At 28.1% G+C, this 19,742-nt stretch overlaps 5 protein-coding genes across 6 annotated transcripts; 3 read left to right on the top strand and 2 right to left on the bottom strand.

Annotated features, from left to right (window-relative positions):
- Nucleotides 1-122: 122 nt before the first annotated feature.
- On the bottom strand, nucleotides 123-10,698 carry LOC126864073 (chitobiosyldiphosphodolichol beta-mannosyltransferase-like). Its single transcript, XM_050615012.1, has 14 exons — nucleotides 10,139-10,698; nucleotides 9,606-9,948; nucleotides 9,289-9,536; nucleotides 9,016-9,189; nucleotides 8,824-8,938; nucleotides 8,517-8,681; nucleotides 2,138-2,172; nucleotides 1,480-1,582; nucleotides 1,343-1,393; nucleotides 1,195-1,272; nucleotides 932-1,086; nucleotides 753-859; nucleotides 454-682; nucleotides 123-378 (listed from the first exon to the last, which is right to left on the bottom strand). The coding sequence occupies exons 1-14, from the start codon at nucleotides 10,413-10,415 to the stop codon at nucleotides 239-241; spliced, it is 2,220 nt and encodes a 739-aa protein (XP_050470969.1). The 5' UTR covers nucleotides 10,416-10,698; the 3' UTR covers nucleotides 123-238.
- LOC126864047 (uncharacterized) lies at nucleotides 2,267-6,720 on the top strand. Of its 2 annotated transcripts, XM_050614974.1 has the most exons (5): nucleotides 2,267-4,151; nucleotides 4,265-4,487; nucleotides 5,417-5,828; nucleotides 6,174-6,348; nucleotides 6,496-6,720. In XM_050614974.1, the coding sequence occupies exons 2-5, from the start codon at nucleotides 4,308-4,310 to the stop codon at nucleotides 6,635-6,637; spliced, it is 909 nt and encodes a 302-aa protein (XP_050470931.1). In that variant the 5' UTR covers nucleotides 2,267-4,151; nucleotides 4,265-4,307; the 3' UTR covers nucleotides 6,638-6,720. The 2 variants fall into 2 exon arrangements, with proteins under 2 accessions (XP_050470931.1, XP_050470929.1); XM_050614972.1 differs by having other exon boundaries at nucleotides 2,267-4,487.
- LOC126864066 (NHP2-like protein 1) lies at nucleotides 6,909-8,421 on the top strand. The gene is made up of 2 exons (XM_050615003.1): nucleotides 6,909-7,152; nucleotides 7,376-8,421. Exons 1-2 carry the CDS (start codon nucleotides 7,150-7,152, stop codon nucleotides 7,754-7,756), a joined length of 384 nt encoding a protein of 127 aa, XP_050470960.1. The 5' UTR covers nucleotides 6,909-7,149; the 3' UTR covers nucleotides 7,757-8,421.
- A 1,434-nt stretch (nucleotides 10,699-12,132) lies between the features above and the next one.
- On the top strand, nucleotides 12,133-17,744 carry LOC126864002 (ATPase family AAA domain-containing protein 5). The gene is made up of 5 exons (XM_050614863.1): nucleotides 12,133-14,115; nucleotides 14,208-14,518; nucleotides 14,756-15,935; nucleotides 16,030-16,447; nucleotides 16,549-17,744. Exons 1-5 carry the CDS (start codon nucleotides 13,217-13,219, stop codon nucleotides 17,308-17,310), a joined length of 3,570 nt encoding a protein of 1,189 aa, XP_050470820.1. The 5' UTR covers nucleotides 12,133-13,216; the 3' UTR covers nucleotides 17,311-17,744.
- LOC126864023 (eukaryotic translation initiation factor 3 subunit L) lies at nucleotides 17,734-19,713 on the bottom strand. The gene is made up of 3 exons (XM_050614921.1): nucleotides 19,544-19,713; nucleotides 18,012-19,472; nucleotides 17,734-17,926 (listed from the first exon to the last, which is right to left on the bottom strand). The coding sequence occupies exons 1-3, from the start codon at nucleotides 19,562-19,564 to the stop codon at nucleotides 17,792-17,794; spliced, it is 1,617 nt and encodes a 538-aa protein (XP_050470878.1). The 5' UTR covers nucleotides 19,565-19,713; the 3' UTR covers nucleotides 17,734-17,791.
- Nucleotides 19,714-19,742: the final 29 nt, after the last annotated feature.

Below are 19,742 nucleotides of genomic sequence, written 5' to 3'. Positions count from 1 at the left end.
CACTATGTGTCCTGTTTTACATGTAATGATTTCCCATGCTTTAATTCTATTTTGAATAAAATTTTCAGCATAAATTGAAGATTTAGTGATAATAGAGTCGGTCTGCAATAAATTTACATTCATTTTAAAAAATTTAGTATTCCTTTTAATATCTATAGAATATATAACAAAATAATAATTAGTAACAATATACAATAAAATTATCAGACCGAGAATTAACTAAACAAATATCAACAGATCATAATGTATTCACTAAATCAAATATGTAAGATTGCATGAATACAGAGTCCCCCAATGCAGTGTAAGTTGGTGAGTAGTTATAAATTAACGTCTGAGCTTCTTCCTCACTGCTTCGAAATATATGATGATTCTTACGCGCTGCACACAAAATAATTTTGGTTGGTATTGATTTCAGATATAAGATATAAAAATCTTCAAAAAAGACAGATGTACCTTCGTTAACGAAAAAATTAGCAAAATATTGTGCAATTTCAATAGCATTTTTTCCATGTGGAATTTTTTCCCCGATTTTCCATTCGTATAAATTTTTCTCTGGATGAAATTGCAAGCCGTAAAAAGGATAAGTGATGTGTTCCAACGAAGAAATGAATTCAAGATTATTTAAATCACGATTCAAAGACAATATTCGAAATTTATCGCTTACACCAGCACGTTGTAAACCCTACAAATCTGTTAATAAGTATCATAATCTTCAGACATATATTATTGTAAAATAAATGAATATATCTTACCGATTTCGTAACACAATTTAGATGCTGGTTTGATGTCACTTTCTTAGTTCTCAATATGTCTTCAACATTATCTGAAATATCAGAAAACATCCTACCGCTTCTGTAATCTAAAATATACAAAGAAAATTAGATTTTTGTTTTAGGAAACTGGTGAAAAAGGTGACATTTGAATGATGAACCTGGTGTAAATTCCAACTGAAGTGGTAGAGCTTGTGCTCTGCAGCGTGTCCTATGAGGAAAACGTTCAGCAACAACGTATGTTAACAACTCAAATCCTAAACATATTCCAAGTATTGGAAAATAATCTCCATTGTCATTCATTCTTTTTGCAATTCTGTAAACGAATTCAAAACAATTAAGAAAATTTTTCATACCATGATTAAGCAAAAGATACTCCTATACCGTTTCGAGTGATAAAACTATTTTTATATAATTCTATTACTTGTAAATCTTATATCCTGTATCTGCATACCCCCCATTGCTGTTAGCGAAAGACGCAGATCCACCAGGCCATAGAACTCTATAGGAAATGATATAATACATATATTATAATTTATATATTTTTCTATTTTTTCAGTCTTTCATCTTACCCATTTATTTTAGATAAAATATCTTCATAATAACATTCATCCCTTCCAATCCTAAAAAAGAGCATCTTTTTGGTATAATTACATGTATATTACAGTGATAATTCAATCTATTATTTATTATAACGTTACAAACTTACCAAATTGGAACAACTCTGGCACCGGCTCCTTCAATAAATTTTACGTATGATGCAGCAATATAACTTTTGGAATGGTCTGGAGGCTTCTCTTGTACTAAAATACCTTTTAAACATAAGATTGAATAAAATATAAGAGAAACAATTTAGTTAACTAACGCGTTGAATAATATATTTTCATATAATCGCAATAAACTAATATTGTTTGAATAAAAAATAAAATTTGCGCTTTGTTTATGTTACTAGACGAATCAGACTAATTTTAAAAACAGAATATTTGCAATTTTTAGAATTTTGCAAAAAATTAGCAAAACGTGTAACGTGAATTTTTCCTATAAATGCTTCATATAACATTCTAACTTTTTATATTCACTTGTAGATTATATTACAACAGTTTGATTGAAAAATTGAAGTCGCTTCGATTACCATCGAGTATTATCTTTATATATTACATGATCTATGGACCATGTATTACTTGAATATTAATTATTAATTATATATCTCAATCTACGATACAGTTTTTTATGTAATTAAATTTCCATATGCAAACATATTTTTTATATGATTTCTAAAGCATTAAAAAAGAAGGAGAGTTAGCATTATTGATACTTTGACATATACGTGTATATGTATATACATATATGCATAGATCAATACTTGCCAATTATAGGACGGTTATTTGGCGTAGGATTTTCACTGTAAAAATCAAACTGCCCTAAAACTGTCGTAGATTGTAAAGTAGTAAGTACAAACGTAATAAACGCTAACAACAATATCAACATTATAAAGTGCAGATATTTCTGAATTTCTGAAAACACAGAAATGCTCAGTTGATTACTGCGTTTCCCGTTGTAGCTCCACGCTATATAAATAACTCATATACATACGCCCCCTCCTATACGTAATCATAGAATATCTGTGTATATGATAAACATAGTATACATTACAAATTATATAAGATAAGGAATTGTTATTAAATCGTAAAAGTTTACACAATTTACGTAATGATATGCCTTTAGTATATAAAATATATGCAGGAAGTTTTTTAGGGTTATCGCTCATTGCGATAAAACACGGGAAAAGCGGGCTTTTCCTAACTCCACACTCGAGTAACAACCGTTGATGGAGAACGGCCAATACTCATCAATATTTTCTTCTCCTACATCTCAGTTTGTTAATCAGTTAGTCGACATTTAACCTTGTTATCTCTAAAACTCAGACAGAAAGCATCTCAGAGCGTTTTGTGTAAAGTTGTCATAAAAGCAAAAGTAAATCATATCAAATTTGACAATAATTTTGTACTCCGTACATGGTATTATTCTGTGATAAATATTTACCCTAAAAATGTCACGACTTTAAAAAAAAATAGAACATAGAAGACTGTTCAGTATACGATGAACTTCAGCAACTGAAAACGGCATAGAAGCACATGAAAAGCTATTTACAACCGAATCAGAGTTGAATTTTATTTATAAATAACCGTTCACGTCCAGGGTAAAAAGGAAAGAAATTATCGTTAAACGGCATATAATGAAAGAACAAGTAAAAACGGAATTTAACAAATACGGCAAATAGATGCATTTATTGCTCTGCTATATGCCCGAGGTGCATATCAGACAAAGAATTTAGATATTTCATATTTGTGGAATAAAACTCGGAGACCTGCATTTTTTTCAAAAACAATGAGCAGGAATGACTTTGCTGAAATTATGAGGTTAATTTGATTAGAAGAGCGAAAGAAGCCAACATTTACGAACCATTAAATTTGCAATGGTATCTACAGCGTGGGTTAGGTTCTTATAGAGAATTCACAGAATTGTTATAAACCTGATGCATACATTACTTTTATATAAAGAATCGCGGGAAAAAACCATGCAATAAAACTATCAACAAGTTTAGATTAATTACTACAAAAAACTTGTCAAGTAAAAAATTGTAAAGGTTAGAAAATTATGAACATTTATTTAAGATGCAGGAAATATGTATTGGAAATATGATAATAAGATAATTTGTAAAACAGTTGAATAAGATATGTCTCTATATAAATAAAAGTGTAATTTTATTTAAGTCTATAATTGAAATTAAACAAAAGTAAATTTCGACGAAATTATATGTAAGTTCACCATTTTATATACATTTAGTTATAAATTAATCATTATCTAAATTAAATCATAAAAACTATTACTTCTTTAATCACCGGTCATTTTAACCGCACGAAGTGTCAGTAGGTTTAGTGTTAATCCCATGATATACTTTGAATTGATATTTATATAAATATATAAATATTTCAAATGCAAAATAATTATTCTTTGAAAATTATTTCCCAAAATATTAAATCACAAATGTTTTTGAAAAATGAAATCGTTATAAAATAATTCGTTATTTCAAATATGTAATATTTCAGATAGTGTTAATTCGTTCATGTTTCATATTCATAATTCAAACTCCTAAAACTGTATTCATATCTCTCCAGGTTTGCCCTGAAGCAGATGCGCTGGAGTATCGATTTCCGTGTTTTCATAGCCAGTCATTGCTTTCTATCATTTTACATATGTATAGCAAATTCATCAGTCGGTAAATCATTAACCGGAGAAAATTAATTATAAATTTTTAGGATCATGTTAAATTTCTATCTTTGGTCAACATAAATTATCGAAGATCATGCGAATTACAATGTTTGTATAAACTATTGTATAAACCATTAAAATTAAACAGCTCTATATATTGAACATTTTTTAAAAACTAATTGAGTGAGAATAATGAATTATTCACATTGATATATCTTTAGAAAATCTGTATGTCCAATCTAAGTCGAGAAGTTTCATAAGGAAATGTTAGTAAATTGTACTACGAGAAATACTGGCCCTATACCAGCGTATGGTACAACGAGGTATAGTGGAGTAATTAATTTGGAGGAAAATGGCAATAAATACTTTATCAATTCTCCACGCAACGCGCATATTGGACTTTTACCGCCATGCACGAAGACAGATAAGTGGTCAAAGAAATCGGTAAATAATAATCATTCATTTTAAGTTCTTTTCGAAATGCTCTTTAATAAAAAGGCATAGCCGAATAAACATGGTAAAAGTGTATTTAAATCAAATTAAAATTGTCAAACGTCAATCGAAAAAGCTTCGTAGGAAATCCATTTCGACCAGATTTTAGCACCCTACCTCTATTATTAGGGTAGTTATTGATCATGATTACAGGCTTAAACATGATTTACAAGCTATGCTTGATTTCTTTTGTTCTATCCTATAAGAAATTATGGTAAAAATTTAAGATACTATAGCTATATTGTTATATATCTGGGAATTTTTTAAGACCTTTTGACCTAAAATCCTATTTTCTAAAAATTAGGAAAGTTTTAAAAGGCCAATTTTTTATTGAAGTTATTAAATGACAACATCTATACTTTTACAATGAAAGTGGCCTACCATATTTATTAACTCATAACTTTCTTAGATTTGTCGGAATGGTGAGTCATAAATAACAAAATTAAAAACCACTTTTTTAGAAACAACAGATCTTTTTACGTTTCCGTAAATTTAAAAATGTTTTATCTTCTACTACCATAATCCGTGTCATCGTTGATCACAAGCTTTCATATGATATATGCAATATATCAATTATATAAATAGATCACTCTACACACAACTTTGTCGAAATGGTTTTCTTTCGATCGACGTATCACAAGTTTAATTTGGTTTAGATGCACCTTTATCATGTTTATTCGGCAATGCCTTTTCTTTCTCACTGAACCCCTCCATTAATTATTAACTAAACAGAACTTCAAAATAAAAATGATATATTATCGTAATACTCGTAAGATTATTGTACACAAAGATAATGGACGCCAAAAATTTTAAAACAAAAAAATATGTAAAAAAAGCAACAAAAACATAATATATCTAGCTATAAATTTACTTATGTTTAGAGAAACAATAGAGCTATAAGAAAGGAAGACGGCGTGTGCAGAAATTCCACAGAATCTACTATTCTATCAATTTGTGGAACCATCAGGAAAGAAAGCAGTCATTGTACATGTAAGGACGAAGCGTCATGTATCTGCTTAGAAAACGAAAGAAAATTAAAATCGTTGAGCGAAGACTGTTCAGATTGTTGCACGAATTGGAAAGAAATTCAAAAATTGACAGATACTTCTGAAACGAAATTAACAGATTCATTCGAGAAACTGCTTAATTGTGTAGAAAATGATGGAGACACAAGCATGTATCTAGATCTATTTGAACCTCATCCTAGAGAAGAGCAACGAATAAAAGGAAAAGATTCGATACCGCTTGGATACGATATGACTTTAATTCTTCCGCAATGTGTTTGCTTAAAAAGTAAATTGTTAATACTACATAGAACTTTAAGAATCTTATTCTACATTGAACTCCATCATTAGCGGTCATTTTGAAAGCATACGATTTTTATTCGTGTCTTTTTATAAATATTTCTGTTATATATATATATATATATATACACGTATATATATATATATACACGTAGGTACACGTACAATTACGAAACGTATCATTTTTAAATTACAAAATACCTTATATAGGTTAAATATAGTAATATATTTGTTAATATATACATTGTTTAATGTTATAATTTTTAATATTACATATGCATAGCGATATATTTTTTACTATTTCTTAATATTTCGAGCATGGTATATATGACAGATTATCAAGAAACCAAACAAATCGAAAATGAAAGTGAAGATACTATTCGTGATGAAAAATCTGAAACTATAAATGACTTAATATGTGCGCCTAGTATTATAGACCTTTCGTGGAATATAATGCAATCTGGAATGATTGAGAAAATACCAGAGAAATACACAACCAATATTTTTGAGTAAGATATTACATATTTTATCATGAAATAAAATGTTTGCATATATATATGTATATGTATTGTTCTCTATCATGCCTATAATGTCTGACATTTCCTATGCGCACACAAGTGGGCATGTAAATGCAATTTATGTATTCTAAATTGCAGGAATGAAAAGAAAGAGCCAATAGGTACAGAAGTATGTTCTAATGTCCAAACAAACGTATGTACAGAAGGAAATTCTCAAACAACATACTGTTTGCATAAAGCATTTTTGGAAAAGATAAATAAATCATATTTTTCGATGTAATTGATATGAACAGTTTATGTATAACATAAAATATTAATAATGTTATTTATAAAATAATATTTTGCATTGAGATAATTATTTGGTAATGATAAAGAACTATGTATATAATACGCACATGTATATGTTAGTATGCATATTATACATAGGATGCACTATATAGTAACGCTTTTACAAAACGGAACAAATGATTTATTTATTATAATATATTATTAATATATATATTATTCATCAAATACGTATCCATGAAAACCATTCAACTTTTATGTTTTGATAATATCTCGATACATATCCTCTGAAATCACTGTTGAAATTACTCTTGAGATCAATTTAAATGTGACACTCTGTATAAATGAAGCCAACAGCGATTGGGCTGCCGCAGTTTAAAGCGATTATTTGAGTTCTATCCTCAGTGAAGCGGTTTTTAAGCAAAAATAATCGCGGAGAGGAGCAATTAATTTCTAACAAACTATTCTTTTTAAGATATATTTTAAAACATAATTTGATCAGCAAAAATGGTAAGTTGTTATTTATAATTCATACTTACAATTATTTGTTTTCTTTTATCCACGTGCAACCTTATAGGTTAAGTTTCACACGTGATTATTTACCAACTTTCAGTTAATATAAATGAAAATAATTATAATTATTTATATTTGTTTATATATTGATATTAAATCAAAATACATATTTTTTCAAAAGAATATTGCTCTTTCCTAATTATTTAAATATCTTTTATAGGGAGATGAAGTTAACCCTAAAGCGTATCCTTTAGCAGACGCTACTTTGACTTCTAAAATTTTGAATTTAGTGCAACAAGCCATGAATTATAAACAATTAAGGAAAGGGGCCAATGAAGCAACAAAAACATTAAATCGTGGCTTATCAGAATTTATCGTAATGGCTGCAGATGCAGAACCTCTAGAAATTTTGCTGCATTTGCCATTATTGTGCGAAGACAAAAATGTACCATATGTATTTGTTAGAAGCAAACAAGCTCTAGGTCGTGCTTGTGGTGTATCTAGGCCTGTTGTTGCTTGCTCTGTGACGGTTAATGAAGGATCACAATTAAAACCACAGATTCAGGCTATACAACAAGAGATTGAACGTCTCTTAGTTTAAATACTTTGTACCTGATTCAGAATCATTCTTTTTAAATTTAAATGTAATCAAACTATTATTTCTATTTTTTACACAGAATTTTGAATAATTTCAAAAGATAGAGCCTTATATATCTTTCATGCAGTGAAATTTATGTATAAGTTATCTTTATGACTGAAAAATGTTAACTAAAAAGTATTGATATTCTGTCTGTATCACAATCCAAAATAAATGTTTTTTATCACATATAAAATTCATGATCTTGTATGACTTTGATAGTTACTTTCATATTGTGTAAAAGAATAAACAACATTTCACTTAAAAAATAAAAAATCATTTCTTTTTTTTAAAGTATTGTAAGCATAAAATATTGAAGTATTGTATTTTTCTTTCATTATTTTGGTATATTTGCCATTTATGAGAAAAGCGCTTTCAATAATAAAGTGACCACATTGTATACTTACCTACATTCACGATTTAATAACACTTAAAACCAAATTTATTTATTAAAATTATATTTTGTTCTTGCCAAAATGATTAGACCAATAGGATTTATCTTTTAAATTAACTACTTTAGACAATTAAAAAAAGATGATGACAAATGTTTTCAATTAAGTAAGTAATGAGAAAAATGTAAAGGTTAGAAAAAATAAAACATATAAATTAACGAAATATATATTATAAAAGCTATAATAAAAAAAATATATGCATTAACGAAGTTACAATCATAAATTATTGATTAAAATAAGGTAAGGCAATAGAAGACCAGTTACCATGCCACCGATTTTTTTGAAATTTATGTAACTCCTCTCGAAATTTTATATCTAGTTGGTGTTGAATATCGTTATTAGGAAAATCTTCAAACCATGATTTCAATTGTTCTGCTAGTTCTTTGTCATTCGAAAAAATCATTCCATTTTCCTTGTGTTTAACAAGTTCTGATAAACTAAAAAACAAATGTACTATACAAAAAATCTAAATATAAAATTTAAACATTTATAGATTCAACACTTTTCAAAGCATAATACATAAACTTTAATAAATACAATAAATAAAAAGACCTAATTATAATATAATGTTCTGCTTACCATTTAAAGTTATATGCACAAACTGGAAGCTCACAACCAAACATATCAATAATTTTCATAGGTAAGTCCAATCCACTAGATGATATGTGGAGACAAATGCCTAAATCCGCACTAGCTATAAATGTAAATTATGCTTCTTATATACAAAAATATATTAGAATAAATACAAAATTTTATGTTAAAGTTTAGTACCTAACATTTTAGGATACTCTTCATTTTCAAGCCATGGTGTTATGATTGTGACATGTTTCCAATTCTTTAGTTTTATAATAGCCATATAAAATTCTTTCAAAGGACCTTTACCAGTTATCATACAAATTAAATCTGGTAGTTTACAAATATCTTGTTCAAATGCATTTTCATATTCTGCGAAATAAAAAATTTTAAATATAACAATAAATAATTTAATAATAAATGGTAATAATTGATGTCATCAATTATTGACCATAATAATATAACACACACCCTGTAATGCATTTAACAATACTGAAAAATCTTCATCTTCTGTCCAACTTGTACTTGATATAATAAACCCAGGCCTTTTAGAGTATAATTGTGCTTCATTTTCTATATATTTCGTAAATACAGTTGAGCTCTCTTCAGAACCTTTTAATACATTATATTTTTCACTTAATTTTAATAAAAATATATGTTTTTCTGTTAATGATATAGGCTGAAATTCATTTGATGGTCGATCATATAATACCTCAGCTCTAAAGAAAAAAAAGATACTGAATTATAAATTCCAAAATATGAATTATTTTATATATGAAAACACTAACTTGATGCCCCATTTCAATTGTAAATCTTCCTTCATTGCTTGAGACACACAAAAATTATAATGTGCCTTAGAACCAAAATATGTTTCAATTGCTTTTGCAAATTTTACAAGTAAGTGGTCATCTTTTAGTGTCAATGCCATAAGAGTATGTGCATAATTATGCCAATCAATAATAAATTTTGAATCAACAACTATGGAATAAAACCAACAAACTAGAATCGTTGGTATTGCAGGTGGATTTTGTATTAATATATAATTTGATATATGTTTAGTGAATAATATCCATATAAGGTTAGATGTTTGCCATATCGTTTTTATTACATAATAAGGTAAACGAGACAATCCTGAAATATTAGAAAAAACTCTTTTATTCTACAAATATATATTTATATACAGCTATTACTTCAAACAAATTGTATTATACAATCATAAAATAAAACAAAGACAAAAGAAGTAATAAAAGTGCTTATTTTAAATAAAATTAATCAACATAAATTATAAAAGTATTTACTCATAATACAAGTACATACGTACTATCTTCTATATCTGGGGGAGGATGAAGGTAATAAATATGTATAGAAGAATTTTCTCTTATTTGTTTTAAAGGTAATGAACCGGGATAACCTATAAAATCCACTGTGTAACCTTCTTTCGCAAATGACATCGCATGGTATTGCATTCTAGGACTTCTACCCAAATCTCCAAGAACAACAATACAAACATTTTTATGTCCTTTATATAGATTTAAACATAATTGTCTAATTAAAAACAAAATTGGAAAAATCGTAAATAATAAATAAACACTCCACATTTTAAAGTTAAACCTTGGTTTAAAAGTATGATCACCTTACACTTCGTTCACGGAAATGAGTTAGTAAAAGTAGAAAGAAAATTGACTATAGGAAATATGTAAGGACATGAAGATGTAACGACTAATTTGTGTAACCACATAACTAACCACGCTTTTTATCCATCTTACTTTCATTACTGACTAAATTTATTAATTTTATGAATTTTGATTGTCTTAAAATTTGATGGATTATATCAAAATGAACATTTCATATTATACTGAAAACAGACGACAATTCTCATTTCGTATCCAGCGAAAGAATGACGAAAAAGCAGGAGAAAGATTAAATGAAAATGAAAGATGAAATGAAAATACAAAATCTTTTAACGAAATTTAAAAAAATAGCCAATTAGAACTCCCTACCAAAAAAATTACTTCAAAAGATATAGAAAATTATGTCAATATTAGTATCGAAAATTTTATTTCGGAAGAAAATCGCAAATTTTTATGAAAATTTAATATATTTATGAATTTTTTACACGAAGATGCGATAATCTGGAAGAACGATAACACATATAAAGAAGAGTTAGAAATAGTACAAAATGTCAGAATATAATAATTTATTAACAAACAATGAAGAAAATAGCCAATACATTTACAAATATCAGATATACCTAATATGTATGGTATCTCTATAGCGATAGACCATCTTACAAAGGAAAAGCATCCAAAACCTTTAAGCGAGACACTTGTACCTATTCAAGTGTAAACTTCTGCCTTCGAGGAAATACCAATTGCTTTTTGCCCTTCCTCATAACTCTTGAGACTTACATCCTTCTTTCTTAATGTCTTCTTCGAGTGCGGCGTTATTCACCAAAACATCTTTTTTCTATTCGTAGTCTATTTTTTGTAGGATTTGCTTTGTATATTTCGGCTAAAAAATGATCGTCAAATTTTATACTTTCGCCTTTCCTGGCCTAAGTAGTAAATATCGGGTCGTAAATCTTATTATCGCACGGTGGAACTGACTATATAGATTATAGACGTATATAGATTGACTACGAACGCATGCGTCAATGTAGGTTAGGTTTTTATCCACAAACTGTCTCTGGATTTGAATTTTGTCTCTAAAATACACTAAAAACTGTTATATTTTAAATGTGATGTCACACATGTGGTGTGACATATGATATGTTATAGTCTCTATTCATCGAGTACTATCAGAAGATGGAAAACAAATTATGAGATTGACGCCCGAAAACCGAAGTTCAGTTAAAAAATTAAAGTATCAAACAAAATAAAATGAAACTGTCATACACATGTTTAGCACTCCAATTGTTCGACTAAAGTGTGTAGACTAAAGTTTGAGTTTTCAGGATTCAGTAATGTTTGGTAATTTGAGAAGCATCATAGGAGCATAATAGCTGGTAGCTGCGCGACTTCGGCTCACTTGATTCCTTAGAAACTGACGAATTTATAATATTTTACAATAGTAAATGATCTTATATGCAACGTCATTGAATTTGTCTCAATAAATGCCATTGTACGTACTAAGGAAAAAAAAGTGATACTAATGAAAAAATATCCATGCCAGTACAATTGCTAAGGGTTAACGTTAAATCTAAGTGGTGTATATGTCAAAATTATTGCATCATTCAATCAACTCAAAGAGAATATTCTCTTTTTTTCTCTAAAAGAAATATAATAAACAATTAATTTTTTTTTTTAGGTAACTTACAATTAGTTTAATTATTTTCTGATTTTGTTATTTTCATACTTGTAGACATGAATTTTTCCATAGAACCGTACAATTAAATAGGTTCTAGGTAGCGCGGAACTCGATAGTTTCTTGTCTATGCTAGCGTATAACCAAACGTGGCAGATCCCTAATTCTATAGGATCTTGTATATGCTAGCATATGTCACATTCAGCACTTAGCCACATAATGCAGCACTAGTCCGGAAGTCACCAGAACCATAAACGTGGGCACTCTCATTTCTTCTTTGGTAAAAGTAAATATGTCTTTACTGCTGGCTAGTAACACCCGAATTTCACTAGTAGGCAACCAATAGCTGCAGCAACAGTATTCACATTTTGTTTATGTTTATTCTTTCATCTCGTTGGATAGATAATAGGAATTAAATTCTTAGGTTCATGGATAATACAACAATCTGAAAGCAAACAAATTTTATACAAAATTAGAGATTTATGTTTTATAATAAAATTCAAAAGGTAGACCTATATTATAAATAACTTTCATATATGCTTATACACTTACCAGTGAACAATAATTATATAATTTTTTTTTACTTAAATGCCTGTAAAATCGTAATATAAAAATGTTACGTTTTTTTTATAATTTAATATAAATATTTTCTAAGAATTAAATAAATAATTTCTAAAATTTTACATTATTTTATAGCTCTTTTTTGTATCTCATAAAATTACTTTTATGACTAAGATCGCTGACCACTGATGAGAACCAAATAAATATCTTCTATATAAGATAAAATAAAGTACATATATTTATGTGATATTGTTTCGTCACTTTATTTTATTATAAATTGAGATATATATGCAAAAATTCGCTTATGAAAAGTAGAAATAACCTAACTGAGGAATTTAATTTGTAATATTGCCAACAGAGTTCTAAAGCAAATGATAGCAATATTATAATCAAATCCATATCTGTAGTATACACATTACACATGTGTCGTGGCGCCAAAATCTTATACTATTGCTGTACAAATAGTAAATTTTATATCAATTGCTTTTACCGTAATTTTCATATTTTCGAAGTTTTTCTCAGGTAGTAATGAAGGATGAGGAATATTACACAGTATTTTGAGGACAATGTACAGTCTACTAATGACGTATCGATACATTCTGATAATGATACGAAAAAAGAAATGAAGTATAGAAAGGATTCTAAAGGAAAGCGTAATCGTGTTAAAATTAAAATATCTCGAACGAATTCTAACGAAAGAGTATGTGATATTATGGACAATAGCAGTGATATGATTGATAAAACGCCTAGTCCATTTGCTAAAATAAATAATGAAGATAAAGATTCATGTGAAACACCAAAAAAATCTTTTCCAAAAAGTGTTCGAAAGCCCTCCAAACGAAACAAATCAACAGATCAATCTTCAAGTTATCTAAATTTAGGAACAAATGATTTGGATATAAAAAATAGAGAGCAAAGTAAAGAAGGTAATGTTAAAACTCGATTAAGCAGTAATAAAAAGTATAGAAAAGAATTGAGTAATAAGACAAATATTAGTGAAGATATAAGCATAGATAATACACTTAAAAGTAGAGAAGTTATTGATGATATAGAGGTAGTAACTATTGATTCTAATAATGAGATTGAAAATAGTAGGGAAGAATCAAATGCTTTTCAAATTCTAATGAATCGCAATAAGGTAGTTCAATATGTCTCACCAATAAAAGTTCTTCCTCAAAATGAAGAAGTAAATAGCAGAAAATCAGAAGAGTATAGAGAGAAACTAAAACGTTCTAAAGAAAAACTAATAGCGTTAGCTGATAAGAAAGGATATTCTAAAAGAAAACTTGCAGAGATGGAAGAAGGTGAAAAAATAGAACAAATAATACAAAATCGTATAAAGCTGTTTAAAGGTGAAGAGAGAAAGGATAGTAACATGAGTACAACTATTTTAAATCATAAGCAATCAGGTGGTAGTTTATTAAATTATTTCAGGTAAGGAATTAGTAGTTACTCATTTTTTCTCTTGAACTATGAATTTCTTTTATTTTCAATATTCTTTTTTATGTTTATTTTATACAATATAGCAAAATTCCAATGGATTTAGTACATACAAATATGGCAAATATGTCCACTATTGTAGTAAAAGCTGATGTACATATGACAGAAAACAATGCTAGATGTGAATTATATAAGTCAGATTTAAGTAGTACGATACAATCAAATAAGAAACCTAATAAATTAGAATTATCTCAAATGGATGACATTAGAATCATAGAATCTGAAAACATTAATATCTTGAGTAATAAAAAAAAGCAACAAAATGAACAGAATCACAAGCATAGATGGTCGTTGCGAATCAAACTTCAAACTTATGAAAATGAAAATGCTTCAGCAGGTATTTGAAACCTAAATATTACTTCTAATTCATTATATAAAAAATCTGAAGAGAGAGAGAGGAAGAGAGAGAAATACATATGATGTAAAAAAATGTATGGGAGTCTCCCAAAATCAAATATTTTGGTTGATGGCAGTGAGCTTTTACACTTTGATCGCTGACTTTTTATTTTAATATTTTATTATACATACATTTTATTGTGTACTTTTTAAAATAAATTATTTACTTTTTAAATAGGTGATACCAGCGATGAAGAATTATTCTCACCAAGAAGTAAGGTTAAATTAGATATGAAAAATTATAAAAAATGTGGATCAACTAGAAATCTAGATTCAGAAAACTTATCAACAAAAAATAGGAATGTAAAAGAAATATCAAAGCCAGCAGATGAATATACAAAATTAAAGCTAGAGAAACGTGAACATTCGGAAAGCTCAAAAAATAACAATAAATGTTTAAATAACAAATCTGAGAATAAACAGAAATTTATCAAGTGTGATAAACATGATTCAACTTTGATAAAAAATAGTAACGTAAAGAACTATAGTAATACTAATTTAGAATATACTACAGAAAATAAACAAAATGAAGAGGATTGTATGATTATCAAGGACAACAGTTTAAGGAGAAAAACATTTGATAAATTAGCTCCTTTATTTACCAAACGGAAAAGGCCAAATCCAGAAATAATTGCAGCACGACGATTGTTTTTACAGCCAGATATGACAGATAATAATAGTAAAAATAAAAATCGGAAAGTAAATGTTTGTAGTATATTACCATTTCCACTCATTAGTCATGTTACACAGTTAAATAATTTATCTTGGCATGAAACTAACATTTTTAATATCCCAAAAGAAATCTGTAACAATTATGTTCCAATTATAGATATAAACGATTTTAAATCTTTAATAGATTTTTCCAAGAAAAAATTGATAGCTTTAGAAAAAATTAACAAACCGAAAATTGAAGAAGTATTAACAGATATAGAAAAACGTTGTTCAAATGTAAAAGACATGTGGGATGTTATTTCATTTATTGTTAAGGAACAACCTAATAAAATAGTATCTCCTAGAACAAAAACTAAAAAAAATAAACAATCGGGAAGAAAAGAAGTAATAGAATACAAAACTAAGGAGGATCAATTTGAATACTGTAATTGGACTTACAAATACAGACCAAAATGTTCTCAGGAAATAGTTGGAAACGAAGAAGCAGTAGCAAAATTGAGGGAATGGCTGCTTGGGTGGAAACCGATGTTTACCAATGAGGATGTTAGCAGTGGAGATGAATTTTATTCATCTGATAGTTGTCAAACAAGAATTAGTGAAAATAATCAAGTAGCTGTATTACTCGGACCACATGGCTGCGGTAAGACTGCGAGCGTATATGCACTAGCAGATGAATTTGGTTACATGTTAGTATTAAAAAATTATATTAAATTGACGTATATGATTAAGAACGTTATATAATTTGTGTATATATATATATAATAAAAAATTCTTTTTTAGTGTATTAGAGTTAAATGCATCATCTAGAAGAACAGGAAAAAAGCTTTTAAAAGAATTAGAAGAAGCAACTAAATCACATCGAATTAAGAAAAATGAGAAAATATCTGTATTTTGTGACCTAGTTTCAGATGAAATTATGCCAAAGAAAATACCACAAAACTCCCTCATTCTTTTAGAAGATGTTGATATTATATTTGAAGAAGATGAAGGTTTTATTTCTGCTACATATCAATTAGCATCAAATTCAAAGCGTCCAATTGTTATGACGTGTAGAGACGTTTGTTCCCATCTCAATAAAATGGCACCTCAACAAAACAGAATTTATTTTCAAGAGCCTGTTGGGAATAGAGTTTGTGTTTTATTAGAATTAATTTCATTGGCAGAAACTGGTTATAGACTTCCATCTAATTGTATAACAGTAAGTTTGACTTATATGATGTATAAGCAAAATTAATATGCATTATTTTATTAATTTTATAGAGATGAAATTGTAAATACTAAAATTCTTCTTATTTACAGGAGTTATTGCAAAGCGGTGATTTACGAAAAGCTATATTACAGTTACAATATTTATTGTTATCTGGTCCACCACGAATATTGGAACAGACCATAAGTTTTAAAAATTCATTTTGGCAAAATATACGGTATTATATACACAAGCCGGCAATTAAAATAACTAAGAGGGGGAAAAGGAAAAGAGTTGCAAGTAACGAAGTAACAAATGATGACAAAAACATACTAAATAATATAGCAAATAAATTAGATAATATAGCTTTACTATCATCTCTAATTGAAATAGAAGATTGTGCATTAAATCTGTGGCAAAAAAAAGCACAACCCAATTTATCTTTGGTCGAAAATACTGCTCCATATTCAGCTTCTAGTAATATATGTCTAGAAATAGCTGAATGGATAGGTAGTAAAATTATATGTAAAGAGGAATTGAATGACTACAATGGGACACAATATCAAGATAATATTATGTTAAAAAAACAGTCAAATAAAGGAGTAAATGAAGCCTTGTCACAAACTACATCGTTATTGCTTGACCATCAAATTATAGCTACAGATTACCTCCCATCTGTAAGAACAATATGTAGAGCAGAAGCATTAAGGGCTAACAACAATAATAAAAGAAGAAATCGGTTCTTTCATTATCTTCATAATTTGAAAGCACCATCTACATTATTTCAACCTAATATTTTAGCGGCAGCATGCAAAATAATGCACGATAAAGTTGACAATAATATACAAAGCGAAAATAATAGTGGTCTCTTATAACGATTAATTTTTTGCATTAAATATGTTATAAACATTTATAAACATAGTGCAAATATTATTTTTAAATATATAATAAATCAAAAGAAGCAGTGCATGTTTATAAAACGCTAGAAAAATGAGTGTTATTATTTAATTATATTTTACTTTTTAATCCTTTTTTTTTTAAAGAAAATAGATTGTAGATTGTTAGTCATGCCTACTTTTATAATATTAAAAACATACATAAATATTTTATATATTAATAATGAAGCAAAATACCTGTTATCTTGAAAAATATTCAACATTATATATCTTTTTTCTAAGAGCAGTAATATTGTATAAGCATAGAATTAATGTAAAGTTGTATTATACATAGTGCCTCCAAACTGTCTTAGGCTAACAGATTATGTCTTGAATCTTATGATTACATAAATAAAAGATATATTTATTATTAATCAATGTTTTTTATTTTCTTTAGTAAGAATGATATCAATGTAGAGACTTAAATTTTTATATGATGTAACTTGCGATTTAATTCTTCAAATTTTAGAATTTTGCGAATGAAGAAGTCTCCATAACGATGTGCTACTTTCGTGTCCGCAATATGAATCATATCGTGATCTATATAAAAATCCAGCTGTAACAACATGCGTTGTGATTATTTTTTAATGATAGTAAATATAAAACTAAATTAATCAATGTCATATTAAATAACAAATTACCTCTGAGCCAGATTGAAATTTTCCATCTAATCCTGATGCACCTTTTGTCCAAACAATATTCTTCATTTTATGTTTAAAACACAATAGATGAATAGTTAATGCACTGACTTCTTTATCTAAATCCCAGCTCTCATCCGGTCTAGTATTACTACACATAAATGTAGCTAGTTTACTTAATGGCAAAGTAGTATATAATTTTAAATATGAACGAATAGTTGGTAACATCTTTTGTTGAACAACTTCATCCATAAAGACTTGAGTTTGATGCTTAATTGCTTCTCGAACATAATCTTCAGTTGGATTATCAGGGTTTGGTGGTGTAAGAGATAAAAACTTTGGACATGCAAATAGAAAGCATGATTCAAATTCAACTAAATCTCCATATTGCATTTTATACATTTTTTCATGATAATTTTTGTCACGTAACGCCTGTTGTAATCCGTCATCTATACATTGTGGATGAAGAACAAGACAGATTGCTAATAAATGATACATTTGCTCTGTTTGCTTATTAATTTGATCATTTTGGTAACTTCTTGTTGCAAACAACTGTTTGGTTCTTTGAATATATAATAAAATACCAGAAAATGTTCTGATTGCATCTGCATATCTCCGCATCATCATATAAGCAAAACCAACATAATATGCTGTTGATATTTGACAACCAGGAACATGTGAGTATGCACTCTTTTTATAAAGTTCAACATTTTCTAATACTTTAATGGCTTGATAATAGTCTCCCAAAAGAGAATGTAAACGTAACAATCCTACAAGAGAAAAATATCCAAGCATTTTATACAAAGAGTGTCTTCCAAATACACCAGCAACAGAATCTGGATCTCCACCACTTGCATATACTTCTAATTGACTTTTGATTTTTGATTTGTCTACTAAATAATGTAAAACATTTAAAACACACAATACATCCCATGTTTTGCTATGTGCATTTAAATTTTCAATTTCTTCAGGTGTTTTATTTGATAAATTAGCACGATATTGAGTAAAAGACTGAAATTGGTAAACAAATTCATCAATAAGCTCCCATAACCATTGATCGGGTAACTCTAATTGAACTGGAGTCTCTGGACGTAAAATATAATTAAAAAGATCACAATAATTATAAAAAGAACCAAGACGTTGTTCTAATGTTGGTCCTTGCATACGGGCATAGATATGACGATAATAAAGCTCTTTATACAGAGTAAGAAATACTGGATCATTGTCAACTATATGTGCAATTGTTTGAGTATCTGGCCAAGAAGACTTATCAAATAATTGTTCTGAGATTTTCGGGAACGTTGTTTCATAAAGATTTTGAATCTCAAAAATCATTCCTTCATTTATACAATTGCGTAAGAAAACCAGAAAATTTCGTACAACTTCTGGTACTTGACGATAACCTAATCTGTCATACTGGTCACCATGAACATCTGGTGGTCCATAATCGTCATAAGCATCATACTGAAAATAATATAAATATTAATCACTATAATATGATAAAAAATACGAATATTTACTTAAGTAATATTTACCTCGCTATAATCGTCATACATGGTAATTACTTTTAACTAACTTTATATTTTATATAAAACACTTGGTATAACCTATGCGTTAAAGCAACAAGCTAACCAAAAAGATCGGCAGATAGTTCACGAGTTACTAAATGGCATGATCATAAACTAATCCAAACTAAGATATGCCTCTTACAAATTGTATTTGAAGATAAAATTC

This window comes from Bombus huntii, chromosome 3, assembly GCF_024542735.1.
Source record: "Bombus huntii isolate Logan2020A chromosome 3, iyBomHunt1.1, whole genome shotgun sequence".
In the NCBI taxonomy this organism is placed as follows: domain Eukaryota; kingdom Metazoa; phylum Arthropoda; class Insecta; order Hymenoptera; family Apidae; genus Bombus; species Bombus huntii.
The sequence above is the reverse complement of the archived record's forward strand: the minus strand, read 5'-3'. Positions and strand labels throughout refer to the sequence as shown.

Coding starts and splice junctions, on each gene's coding strand:
- LOC126864047 (XM_050614974.1), top strand. CDS start 4,308: ATGTTAGTAAATTGTACTACGAGAAATACTGGCCCTATACCAGCGTAT. Junction 4,488..5,416: donor ATAAGTGGTCAAAGAAATCG/GTAAATAATAAT, acceptor ACTTATGTTTAG/AGAAACAATAGAGCTATAAG. Junction 6,349..6,495: donor TACACAACCAATATTTTTGA/GTAAGATATTAC, acceptor TCTAAATTGCAG/GAATGAAAAGAAAGAGCCAA.
- LOC126864073 (XM_050615012.1), bottom strand. CDS start 10,415: ATGTGGAGTGTTTATTTATTATTTACGATTTTTCCAATTTTGTTTTTA. Junction 8,682..8,823: donor TGTGCATATAACTTTAAATG/GTAAGCAGAACA, acceptor TTTGTTTTTTAG/TTTATCAGAACTTGTTAAAC. Junction 1,583..2,137: donor AAATAACCGTCCTATAATTG/GCAAGTATTGAT, acceptor TATGTTTAAAAG/GTATTTTAGTACAAGAGAAG.
- LOC126864002 (XM_050614863.1), top strand. CDS start 13,217: ATGAGGAATATTACACAGTATTTTGAGGACAATGTACAGTCTACTAAT. Junction 14,519..14,755: donor AAATGAAAATGCTTCAGCAG/GTATTTGAAACC, acceptor CTTTTTAAATAG/GTGATACCAGCGATGAAGAA. Junction 15,936..16,029: donor GCAGATGAATTTGGTTACAT/GTTAGTATTAAA, acceptor ATTCTTTTTTAG/TGTATTAGAGTTAAATGCAT.
- LOC126864023 (XM_050614921.1), bottom strand. CDS start 19,564: ATGTATGACGATTATAGCGAG. Junction 19,473..19,543: donor TGTATGACGATTATAGCGAG/GTAAATATTACT, acceptor TATTATTTTCAG/TATGATGCTTATGACGATTA. Junction 17,927..18,011: donor AATTTCAATCTGGCTCAGAG/GTAATTTGTTAT, acceptor ATGTTGTTACAG/CTGGATTTTTATATAGATCA.